At 46.1% G+C, this 13,158-nt stretch overlaps 1 protein-coding gene across 4 annotated transcripts in view; it reads left to right on the top strand.

The window, feature by feature from the left end:
- The first annotated feature begins 8,395 nt into the window (after positions 1-8,395).
- Positions 8,396-13,158, top strand: part of aup1 (AUP1 lipid droplet regulating VLDL assembly factor) — a 58,349-nt gene continuing 53,586 nt past the window's right edge. For 2 of the 4 annotated variants that reach the window (XM_043693565.2, XM_043693656.2), the window contains exons 1-2: positions 8,396-8,617; positions 11,162-11,299. In XM_043693565.2, coding sequence (XP_043549500.1) covers positions 8,577-8,617; positions 11,162-11,299 — 179 coding nt within the window. In that variant the 5' untranslated portion in view covers positions 8,396-8,576. Of the gene's footprint in view, positions 8,618-11,160; positions 11,300-13,158 lie in introns of those variants that run through there. The other 2 variants (XM_043693846.2, XM_043693751.2) reach the window with 2 other exon arrangements.

A 13,158-nucleotide genomic window follows, 5' to 3' on the forward strand; every position in this document is an offset into this window, starting at 1 on the left:
AGTATAACAGAATAATACACTAACCACTATTTACAACTCCTTCCTCTAACCTATCTTTTATCTTCCCTTCTATAATACCAGTCCAATAAAACACCCAGATTAAGATTTATCAAAAATTCAAGTTTTCAAAACCAGCCAGCTGTTGAATCTTCTATTTGGATCTTCCTCTGTCTTCTTTTCTTCTTAGGGATTATGCTGTAAAGGTCACAGTTCGATAAAGGTACCTTTAAGAGAGTTACTTTCAGGCAATCTCTACATGCTGGTGGCATGGCAGTTCTCTTCCCAACTAGTCAATTTTCTCCAGTCTTATACCCCCAAAGCATCAGATTGTGTCATTGGCTTTTTAAGATTATCAATATATTCAATTAAAACTTGAGTGGAATTTGGTATTTTTGGGGGTATAGTTTCACTGGCCTAATTCAATTTTTTTATTGTCTCCAGGCAACCAGCTACCCGAGTTACCCAGTAGCTGGAGCACATATTACATTGTATCTTATTCAGAACACTTGGTGCTGTCAGGTAGTTCTGCTAGCTTTTAACTCTCTTAAAGGTACAGTGCACCCACATTTTCATAACACTTCTTATGCCACGAACATTAAGAAGTCCTGTTTTGGAGCTTCATCAGGTTGACCTCATTTTTGGGCATGTCTGGTACTGCTCCCGCATGTCATTCTGCACTCTTCATTCATTTGTACTTGAGTGAACTAGGTTTGATTCCCTGTTGTTATGGTAATATTTGAGTGTACAATATAGGATTGCAAATTGTATTTGAATACAATTCTCCTGCTGCTGATGGCCCACAGCACCTCGTGGATACCCTGTATTAAGTTGCTGGGTCTGTTTGAAGTCTGTCCTTGAGTGGTGATAGTGCCACACGACAATGGAGGATGGGAATATGGGAATTCATCTCCATAAAAGTAATGTGCCGTAGTATCATACTGATACAATCATGGATGGTACTTGTCCACATCCCTCATCAAACTATCCCATACAGTTCCAACACAGGCTTCCCCATGGGAGACTGATTAGCAAGGTTAGATCTCATGGAATACAGGGAGAACTAGCCATTTGGATACAGAACTGGCTCAAAGGTAGAAGACAGAGGGTGGTGGTGGAGGATTGTTTTTCAGACTGGAGGCCTGTGACCAGTGGAGTGCCACAAGGATCGGTGCTGGGCCCTCTACTTTTTGTCATTTACGTAAATGATTTGGATGCGAGCATAAGAGGTACAGTTGGTAAGTTTGCAGGTGACACCAAAATTGGAGGTGTAGTGGACAGCGAAGAGGGTTACCTCAGATTACAACAGGATCTGGGCCAATGGACTGAGAAGTGGCAGATGGAGTTTAATTCAGATAAATGCGAGGTGCTGCATTTTGGGAAAGCAAATCTTAGCAGGACTTATACACTTAATGGTAAGGTCCTAGGTACTGTTGCTGAACAAAGAGACCTTGGAGTGCAGGTTCATAGCTCCTTGAAAGTGGAGTCGCAGGTAGATAGGATAGTGAAGAAGGCGTTTGGTATGCTTTCCTTTATTGGTCAGAGTATTGAGTATAGGAGTTGGGAGGTCATGTTGTACAGGACATTGGTCAAGCCACTGTTGGAATAGTGCGTGCAATTCTGGTCTCCTTCCTACTGGAAAGATGTTGTGAAACTTGAAAGGGTTCAGAAAAGATTTACAAGCATGTTGCCAGGGTTGGAGGATTTGAGCTATACAGAGAGGCTTAACAGGCTGGGGGCTGTTTTCCCTGGAGCGTCGGAGGCTGAGGGGTGACCTTATAGAGGTTTACAAAATTATGGGGGGAATGGATAGGATAAATAGACAAAATCTTTTCCTTGGGATCGGGGAGTCCAGAACTAGAGGGCATAGGTTTAGAGCGAGAGGGGAAAGATATAAAAGAGACCTAAGGGGCAACCTTTTCACGCAGAGGGTGGTACGTGTATGGAATGAGCTGCCAGAGGATGTAGTGGAGGCTGGTACAATTGCAACATTTAAGAGGCATTTGGATGAGTATATGAATAGGAAGGGTTTGGAGGGATATGGGCCGGGTGCTGGCAGGTGGGACTAGATTGGGTTGGGATATCTGGTCGGCATGGATGGGTTGGACCGAAGGGTCTGTTTCCGTGCTATACATCTCTATGATTCTATGACAGGCATGTACCTAATAATGTAACAGTACTATGGCACAAGGACATGTCAGAGTCCTCTGGTGAGTAACGTTTCTCCAAATTCTATCCACCATTTTCAAGGTGCAAGTCAGGAGTGTGATGGAATACTCCCCACTTGGCTGAATGAGTTCAACTCCAACAACACTCAAGAGGCTTTACCCCATCCAGGACAAAGCAGCCCACTTGATTGGCACCATGTCCACAAGCATCCATTCCCTCCTTCACCAATGTTGAGTAGCAGCAGTGTGTACTATCTACAAGATGCAATGCAGAAATTCACCAAAGATCCTCAGACGGCACCTTCCAAACCCACGACCACTTCCATCTCGAAGGACAAGGGCAGCAGATACATGGGTACACAACCACCTTCAAGTCACCCTCCAAGTTACTCACCATCTTGACTTGAAAATACATTGCCATTGCTTCACTGTTGCAGAATTAAAATCCTGGAATTCCCTCCCCAAGGGCATTGCGGGTCTACGTACAGCAAGTGCACTGCAGCAGTTCAGGAAGGTAGCTTACCACCAACTTCTCAAGCCGGAGTAAGAAGGAGTCATACATTAGGTGTAGACAACTGGGATAAGAAAATCTGTTGAATTGTATAAGGGGTATGGGGGCATTCTTAGAACAAAATGAGGAGGGCAAATGGGATATGAGATAGCCTTGGCTAATAAGGTTAAAGATAATCCAAAAAGATTCTATAAATACATTAAGAGCAACAAAACAACAAATGAGGGAGTAGAACCCCTTAAAAATCAATTAGGTTACCTTTGTGTTGAACCTTAGGAGATGGGAGGGATATTAAATATTTTACGCTGGTTTTTACTATTGAGAAATGGAGGCAAGACAACTTGGAAATAAATATTGATGTTTTGACAACAGTCCACACTACAGAAGAGGAAGTACTATAGGTCTTAAAAACATGAATGTAGATTAATCTCCAGGACCTGATAAAATATATCCCAGGACGTTGTGGGAAGTTAGGGAAGAAATTGTGTGGGTTAGAGTGGTGCTGGAAAAGCACAGCAGTTCAGGCAGCATCCGAGGAGCAGGAAAATCTTGTGGTCCAGGTAGAGATATTTGTATCATTTACAGCCACAGGTGAGGTGCCAGGGAACTGAAGGGTGGCTAATGTGCCATTGTTAAAGAAAATCCATAAGGAGAAGCCTGGGAACTATAGACCTGTGAGGCTGACATCAGATATGTTATCGGAAGCGATTCTGAGAGAAAGGATTTACATGCATTTGGAGAAGCCAAGACTGATTAGGAATAGTCAGCAAAGCTTTGTGTGTGGGAAATCATGTTTCACAAACTTGATTGAGTTTTTTGAGGACTGAACCAAAAGGAAGATGAGGACAGAATGGCAGATGTTATCTACACGGACTTTAGTATAGCCTTTGGCAAAATTCTTTATGGTAAACTAATTAATAAAGTTAGATCACATGGGATTCAGGGAAAGCTTACCAATTCAATATAAAATTGGCTTTATGGTAGAAGTTGAAAATCACACAACACCAGGTTATAGACCAACAGGTTTAATTAGAAGCACAGCTTTCAGAGCACTGCTCCTTCATCAGGTAGCATGGTACAGGACTATAAGACACGGAATTTGTAGCAAAATATTACAGTATCATGCAACTGAAATGATGTGTGTGAATTTTTTCCTTTGTCCACCCCAGTCCAATACCGGCTCCTCCACCTTATGGTAGAAACAGAGATTTGTGGTTTGGACTGTTTTTTGGACTGGAGGCCTGTGATCAACAGTGTTCCACAGGAATCAGCACTGCGTTTACTTTTGTTTGTCATTTACATAAATGATTTGGATGTGACTTCAGGAGGCATGGTTAGTAAGTTTGCGGCTGACACCAAAATTGGTGGTATAGTCGACAGTGAAGAAGGTTGTCTTAGATTACAAAGGGATCTTGAACAATTGGGGTATTGGACTGAGGAGTGGCAGATAGAGTTTAATTTGGATAATTATGAGGTATTGCATTTTGGTAAAACAAATAAGGGCAGGATTTATACATTTACTGGAAGAGGCCTGGGTTGTATTGTCGAACAGAGAGACCTAGTGTTCAGGTACATGGTTCTTTGAAAGTTGCATCACAGGTAGACAGGGTGGTTAAGACAGCATTTAGCACACTCACCTACAATGCTCAGACCGTTGAGTATAGGAGTTGGGATGTCATGTTGAGATTGTACAGGATGTTGATGAGGCCACTTTGGATTACTGTGTACAGTTCTGGTGTGTGTGTGTGTGTGTGTGTGTGTGTGTGTGTGTGTGTGTGTGTGTGTGTGTGTGTGTGTGTGTGTGTGTGTGTGTGTGTATAGTGCAATGGGGTCACCTGTAGTGTGACATGAACCCAAGGTCCCGGTTGAGGCCATCCCCTTGGGTACCGAACTTGGCTATCAGCCTCTGCTCAGCCACTTTTCGTTGTTGCCTGTCCCGAAGTGGCCGAACAGAGGCTGATAGGCAAGTTGGGCACCCATGGGGATGGCTTCAACTAGGACGTTGGGTTCATGTCACATTACAGGTGACCCCATTGCACTATACACACACACACACACACACACACACACACACACACACACACACACACATTCTCTTACAGGCACACACACACTTCCTACAGAAACATACACTCACACAGACCCTTTCTCATACGCTGACACATACACTCCCACACGCACACTTGCTTCCTCTCACAGACTTATGCCCCTTTACATACACACACTCTCACAAATACTCATCACCCCCCCCCCCCACACACACACACACACTCACACGCACACATACACATACAAGTTTGTGGGGTGAATTTGTACTTGCAGAATTACATTTCACTTTGATCAAAAACTGCATGAATCCATGTAAGATTCTGTGCATCCATTTTTTAGATTAGAATCAGTCTGACCATTGTGGCACAGACAGTCTCACACAGGACACCTCACACCTTAAATGCATTATCTGGGCCGACATGACACCAATTGTTAAAATTCACTTGAGAATATAACTTTTAAATGTTCTGCAATTTACATAACAAACAATCCTGGTCTTTTTCAATGTATAATTTCAGTTACACTGTAAACTTTTGCTATAAATTCTGTGACTTACAATCTTATACTCCACAATCACCTGATGAAGGAGCAGCACTCCGAAAGCTAATGCTTCCAAATAAACCTGTTGGACTATAACCTGATGTTGTGTGATTTTAACTTTGTACACCCCAGTCCAACACCGGCATCACCAAATCATATAAAGATCATAGAGTGATTGAATGACTGCAGACAAGATGCACAAAAAGCTCTTGGCCCACAAGCCTCATTCCTGATAAAGGGTTTATGCCTGAAACATCGATTTTCCTACTCGTCGGATGCTGCCTGGCCTGTTGTGTTTTTCCAGCAACACATTCTCGACTCTGATCTCCAGCATCTGCAGTCCTCAATTTCTCCTAGCACAAAAAGCAAGGTCAACATTAGATTGAAATTTGAGAGGTCCATTCAGAAGTCTAATAACAATGGGGAAGAAGCTGTTCTTGAACCTGTTGGTATGTTTGTTTAAGCTTTGCTATCTCCTGCCTGATGAAAGACATTTGAAGACATTATAACTAGGTGGGGAAGGTCTTTGATGATGTTGCCTGCCTTTCTGAGGCAGTGAGAAGTGTGGGCGGAGTCAATGTATGGAAGGTCAGCTTGCATGATGGACTGGGCTGTGTTCACAACTCTTTGTGGTTTCTTAAGATCCTGGACAAGAGCAGTTGCCATATCAAGTCACGTTGCATCGAGACAGAATGTTTTCCATGGTGCATCTGCAACAGTTGGTTAGAATTCATATGAATATGCTGAATTTCCTTAGGAAGAAGAGGTGTTCTTGACCACTGCATCAGCGTAGGTGGACCAGAACAGATTGTTGGTGATCGTCATTCGTCAACCATCTCCACCTCAGCTCCATTGATGTAGATAGGGTTGTGCCCTCCTCCTTGCTTCATGAATTCGATGATCCGCTCTTTAGCTTTGCTGACGTTGAAGGAGAGATCACTATCTTTACACCAAGTCATCAAGCACTCTATCACTTTCTGTATTCTGACTCTTCATTGTTTCATATCTGGCCTGCACCAATGGTGTTGTCAACGAACTTGTAGATAGAGTTTGGATGAAATTTTGCCAAACAGTCATGACAGTACAGGGAGTACAGTAGCGGGCTGAGTATGCCTCCTTGCAGAGTGCTGATGTTGAGGATTGTTGTGAAGGAGGTGTTTAGATTAGATTAGATTACACACAGTGTGGAAACAGGCCCTTCGGCCCAACAAGTCCACACCGACCCGCCGAAGCGCAACCCACCCACTCCCGTACATTTACCCCTAACACTACGGGCAATTTTAGCATGGCCAATTCACCTGACGTGCACATCTTTGGACTGTGGGAGGAAACCGGAGCACCCGGAAGAAACCCACGCAGACACGGGGAGAACGTGCAAACTGCACACAGTCAGTCGCCCGAGGTGGGAACTGAACCCGGATCTCTGGCGCTGTGAGGCAGCAGTGCTAACCACTGTGCCACCGTGCCGCCCACCGTGTTGTTGCCTATCTTCAGTGATTGCAGTCTGTATGTCAGGAAGTTGCAGAGGATGAAGTAGAGATCCAAGTTTTGGAGTTTGGAGATGGGTTTGATTGGGATTATAGTGTTGAAGGTGGAGCTGTAGTCATTAAGTAGAAGCCTGACATAGGTATCCTTATTATCATGATGTTCCAGTGATAAGTATATGGCTAGCAGATAGCCCTGGATCTGTTGCGCTGGCAGGCAAATTATATGGGATCGAAGAGGACTGGGAGGCTAGAGTTGATATGAGCAATGACTAACCTTTTGAAGCACTTCATAATTATGGATGTCCGACCCAGATGTTGCCAGGACTGGAAGGTTTGAATAATAAGGAGATGCTGGATAGGCTGGGCCTTTTCTCATTGGAGTGTAAGAGGTAAGGGGTGACCTTATAGATGTTTATAAAATTGTGAGGTGAATAGCAAGGTCTTTTCCCTAGATTAGGTGAATTCAAAACTCCCTGAGGGGGCATATTTTTAAGGTTAGAGGAGAAAGATTTAAAAGGGACCTGAGGGTAGTTTGTATGTGGAATGAACTGCCAGAGGAATTGGTAAATACAGGTATAGTTACAACATTTAAAAGACATTTGGATGGATACATGAATAGGAAAGGTTTAGAGGGTTATGAGCCAAATGCATGCAAGTGGTACTAGATTAGTTTGGGAAGCTTGATCAGCATGGAGGAGTTGGGCTGAAGGGTCTGTTTCGGTGCTGTAGGACACTTTGTCTCTAAGCTCGGGAAGATATTGCCTTTGTTGAGATTATCATATTATCAACAGCCAGGGGTGAATTGCCAGAAGAATGAAGGTTGGCTATTGTGATGCCATTGTTTATTTAAGGCTGCAAAGAAAAGCCAAGAAGCTAGACCAGTGAGCCTTATGTCAGTAGTGGGTAAGTTTTTGGAGGAGAATCAGAGGGAAAGAAAAGAGTTACGAGGATGGTGCCAGGACTGGAGAATTTGAATTATACCGAGAGTCTGAATTGGCTGGGGTTTCATTCCCTGGAAGGTCGCAGGCTGAAGTATAACCTTACAGAGGTTAACAAAATCATGAGGAGCATGGACAGAGTGAATAGTCAAGGTCATTTTCCCAGAGAAGGAGATGCCAAAACTACAGGACATAGGTTTAAGGTGTGAGGGGAAAAGATTTGAAAAGGACCTAAGTGGGCAACGTTTTTATGCAGAGTGTGGTGCGTGTATGGAATGAGCTGCCAGAGGAATTGGTGGAGGCTGGTACAATGGCAACATTTAAAAGGCATCCGGATGGGTATATGAATGGCAAGGGTCAAGAGGGATATGGGCCAGGTGCTGCCAAATGGCACCAGGTCAGATTGGGATGTCTGGTTGGCATGGTCAACTTGGACCAAAAAGTCTATTTCCATGCCCTGTGATTCTTTAAGAAGCAAAAGTTGTGGCATGTGTAAAAGAGTAGTTCTGGAGCGCATGCCCACTGAACGGAACCTGTGGGAATGTGCGGGCTGGTCGCACCGCGTGCATGCTGGGAGTTGTAGTTCTCTGGTCGAGATGCAGCCACGAGATGATGACGACGGTGGACTACATCTCCCTGCAGGTTGTGCGCGGACCCGCGCCTGCGTGTTGCCGACCCAATGCCGTTACGCCACGGTCAGTTTTGTTAACATGGCGGCGATGTGGTGAGGTCCGGAGCCAGACCGAGACAGAAGGAGAGATGGTGGCGGAGAGCGGACGGTGTGGCCTCTGAGAGGACAGACAGGCACTGGCAGTCTTTCCAGCTCTCTTGGGGGACAGGGAGTAGGAGAAGCTGGGATCGGGGCCTGAGCTGAAGTCACGGAGCAATGGAGAGGCCGAAGGTGCAGCAACTGCTGGAATTCAAAAGGTGAGAGAGACTCAGGATAACACCGACCTCCCAGCAGACCACACCGACCTCCCAGCTGACCACACCGACCTCCCAGCAGACCACACCGACCTCCCAGCAGACCACACCGACCTCCCAGCTGACCACACCGACCTTCCAGCAGACCACACCGACCTCCCAGCAGACCACACCGACCTTCCAGCTGACCACACCGACCTCCCAGCTGACCACACCGACCTCCCAGCAGACCACACCGACCTCCCAGCTGACCACACCGACCTTCCAGCAGACCACACCGACCTCCCAGCAGACCACACCGACCTCCCAGCAGACCACACCGACCTCCCAGCAGACCACACCGACCTCCCAGCAGACCACACCGACCTCCCAGCAGACCACACCGACCTCCCAGCTGACCACACCGACCTTCCAGCAGACCACACCGACCTTCCAGCTGACCACACCGACCTTCCAGCAGACCACACCGACCTTCCAACTGACCACACCGACCTCCCAGCAGGCCACACCGACCTCCCAGCTGGCCACACCGACCTCCCAGCTGGCCACACCGACCTCCCAGCTGACCACACCGACCTCCCAGCTGACCACACCGACCTTCCAAATGGCCTCAACGACCTTCCAGCTGGGAGAAAGTGAGGACTGCAGATGCTGGAGATCAGAGCGTAAAAATGTGTTGCTGGAAAAGCGCAGCAGGTCAGGCAGCATTCAAGGATTAAGAGAATCGACGTTTCAGGTATAAGCCCTTCTTCAGGAATGAGGAGGGTGTGTAAAGCAGGGTAAGATAAAATACCGAACAACCCAGATGGCCCCTTGTTTGAAAGACCGCAATTTCCCCTCAGACGTGGTTGACGATGCTCTCCACTGCATCTCCTCCACTTCCCGCTCCTTCGCCCTTGAACCCCGCCCCTCTAATCGCCACCAGGACAGAACCCCACTAGTCCTCACCTACCACCCCACCAACCTCCAGATACATCGGATCATCCTTCGTCATTTCTGCCACCTCCAAACGGACCCCACCACCAGGGATATATTTCCCTCCCCACCCCTATCAGTGTTCCGGAAAGACCACTCCCTCCGCGACTCCCTTGTCAGATCCACACCCCCCACCAACCCAACCCAACCTCCACTCCCGGCACCTTCCCCTGCAACCGCAAAAAATGCAAAACTTGCGCCCACACCTCCACCCTCACTTCCCTCCAAGGCCCCAAGGGATCCTTCAATATCCATCAGAAATTCACCTGCAACTCCACACACATCATTTACTGCATCCGCTGCACCCGATGTGGCCTCCTATACATTGGGGAGACAGGCTGCCTACTTGCGGAACGTTTCAGAGAACACCTCTGGGACACCCGCACCAACCAGCCCAACCGTCCTGTGGCTGAACACTTTAATTCCCCCTCCCACTTCGCCAAGGACATGCAGGTCCTTGGCCTCCTCCATCACCAGACCATGGCAACACAACGCCTGGAGGAAGAGCGACTCATCTTCCGCCTAGGAACCCTCCAGCCACAAGGGATGAATACAGATTTCTCCAGCTTCCTCATTTTCCCTCCCCCCACCTTTTCTCAGTCCCAGCCCTCAGACTCAGCACCGCCTTCTTGACCTGCAATCTTCTTCCCGACCTCTCCGCCCCCACCCCCTCTCCGGCCTATCACCCTCACCTTAACCTCCTTCCGCCTATCGCATTCCCATCGCCCCTCCCCCAAGTCCCTCCTCCCTACCTTTTATCTTAGCCTGCTTGGCACACCCTCCTCATTCTTGAAGAAGGGCTTATGACCTTCCAGATTGCCACACTGACCTTACAGCTGACAACACTGACCTTCCAAATGGCCACACCGACCTTCCAGCTGGCCGCACCGACCTTCCAGCTGGCCTCACTGACCCTCAAACCGAGTAGACTGAACCTCACTCTAATCTCAATAACCCGTAACATGATCACACTGATACTCAAACCAGCTGCGCTGAGCACACTAATCTTCATAGTGTCCATGCAAACCTTTCAACTGGCCACAGGGTCCACACAGATTCTTAATCTAGAGTCAGAGAGATGTACAGGAGGGAAACAGACCCTTTGGTCCAACTCGTCCATTCTGACCAGCTATATGACCAAATGCTACCTTGGTACCAATTTATGTTGATTCACTTTAACTTACTTTAGTTCCAGACATGTTCTTTCTCCCTGCTGTGTGTTTTCACATTCAACCAAATTTCTGCTGAGCTCTTTTTGACCTTACCCCCTGACTATTTCACCTCTGGGCAATGAAATACTTGGTTCATGAAGGTCTGGAATGTAATCACACTGGAATGACAGTAGGATAAGTGTAACAATGAAGTAAATGCATGGCCAGACATGGAATTTAATTTGGCACCCACTAGTTCACTGGAAAACCCAAATTAGGGATTTTGTACTCAGTAGTAGGGATGGAACTTCTCCTGGTGTTCGGCTTCCAAGATTAATTTGCCAATAATGTCACTACCTTCTTTCTTTCCTGGAAGATTTTATGCAATGTTCCTGAGTGTCTGTTTCTTTTCCATTTGCAGGTTACCGACAGATGGCTTCATCCTTGCCCTTCTTGTGCTCTATACTCCTTTTGGCATCTGCTTAATGTTTCTCAGGATATTTATTGGGCTTCATGTGTTTTTAGTCAGCAGTGTTCTTCCAGATGGCCTTTTGAGAAGGTAGGCTTTTCTCACCCCTCCTTTTCCCTCAATTATTCTAAACTGAAATTTGAAAAGGATAAGATGGGGCTTTGAGGGTTTTGAAAATTTTTCTTTACTTTTTAACAGTTAGACATTAAGTGATGATTGTCCAGGATTGGGTGGGAAAGATAAAAAGTGAAAAGAGAATAGGTTTAATTTAAAAGGTAGAAATATCTGATGATCGTACAGAGTGGAGATGTTACATGGAATGTGCATTGCAGAACCAGATTATCAGTTTACCTAACCATGCAACCACCTCCTACCTTACATTATCTAATCTAATCCTTCTGGACATTCTCAAAAATGTATTTAACTCGCTTTTCTTGAAATGTACCTGAGTTTTGAGTGTCTCCAGAGAAAGGCAACAGTTTTCTTTGAGGTAATGACTTTACCTGATTGCCTTCCATGTTGTGCATGCATTGTCTACTTATTTTAGTCTGATCCGTGCCAATATGTGTAAAGGCAGCATTCTGGGTTTCAAAAAGACACAAGAAGTGGTCTCGTTAAGATGTATAAAATTCTTTAATCTGACAGTGTTTGTTTAAGAGGCTGATTAGGATGAACAGCCTAGAATAAAGGGGCACCCATTTAAGATTAAGATGAAGATGAGTGCCTTTTCTCATTCACTGGATTGTAAACCTTTGCACTTCTCTTCCTCATAGAGATGTAGTTGCTATGTGATTGAAGATGTTCAAGTCTAAAATAATGGGAGTCCAGAATATAGTAAACTGGAGTTGATGTAGAAACTCAGCAAGATTCTATTGAAGAGAGAAGCAGGCTTAATGATCGCACACTCCAGCTTTTATTCCTTACATTCCAGTAGTATGTGTATGGATACTGGAGGAACATTGGAGCTTGCATTGGGCATCCATAATTCAAGAATAAAGAACACGTGTGCTAGTAGAAATCTTGTTTGTGTCAGCAGATCCCAAGTACTGCATTGGATTTGAACTTCACATGTCAAACAATGCTATAAATCGTGAAAGCTCAAAGCAGTTTTAACTGATGCCTTGAGGGTTCATACACCATTTTGCAGTCTTATGTTTAATTGTGCTTCTCGCATTAAACTAAAGCCCATTCTGCCTTTTTAGGTAGTTGTGAAGGGTACTTGGCACTATTTCAACAGCAGCTGAGTTTGTTAAATTCCAGTTCATTTATGGAACGTGGGCATCATTGGCATTTATTGCTCAGCCCTAGTTATCCTTCAGACAGTGGCGGTGAGCTGTCTCCTTGACACCCGCACCAATCAACCACACCGCCCTGTGGCCCAACATTTCAACTCCCCCTCCCACTCTGCCAAGGACATGGAGGTCCTGGGCCTCCCTCACCGCCGCTCCCTCACCACCAGACGCCTGGAGGAAGAACGCCTCATCTTCCGCCTCGGAACACTTCAACCCCAGGGCATCAATGTGGACTTCAACAGTTTCCTCATTTCCCCTTCCCCCACCTCACCCTAGTTCCAAACTTCCAGCTCAGCACTATCCCCATGACTTGTCCTACCTGCCTATCTTCTTTTCCACCTATCCACTCCACCCTCCTCCCTGACCTATCACCTTCATCCCCTCCCCTACTCACCTATTGTACTCTATGCTACTTTCTCCCCACCCCTACCCTCCTCTAGCTTATCTCTCCACTCTTCAGGCTCTCCGCCTTTATTCCTGATGAAAGACTTTTGCCCGAAACGTCGATTTTACTGCTCCTTGGATGCTGCCTGAACTGCTGTGCTCTTCCAGCACCACTAATCCAGAATCTGGTTTCCAGCATCTGCAGTCATTGTTTTTACCTGTCTCCTTGACCCACTGCAGTCTGTTTGGTGTAGGTAAATCCACAACACTGTT

This window comes from Chiloscyllium plagiosum, unplaced genomic scaffold (assembly GCF_037043375.1).
Source record: "Chiloscyllium plagiosum isolate Xiang-an unplaced genomic scaffold, Cpla_swu_hap1 HiC_scaffold_1, whole genome shotgun sequence".
NCBI lineage: Eukaryota > Metazoa > Chordata > Chondrichthyes > Orectolobiformes > Hemiscylliidae > Chiloscyllium > Chiloscyllium plagiosum.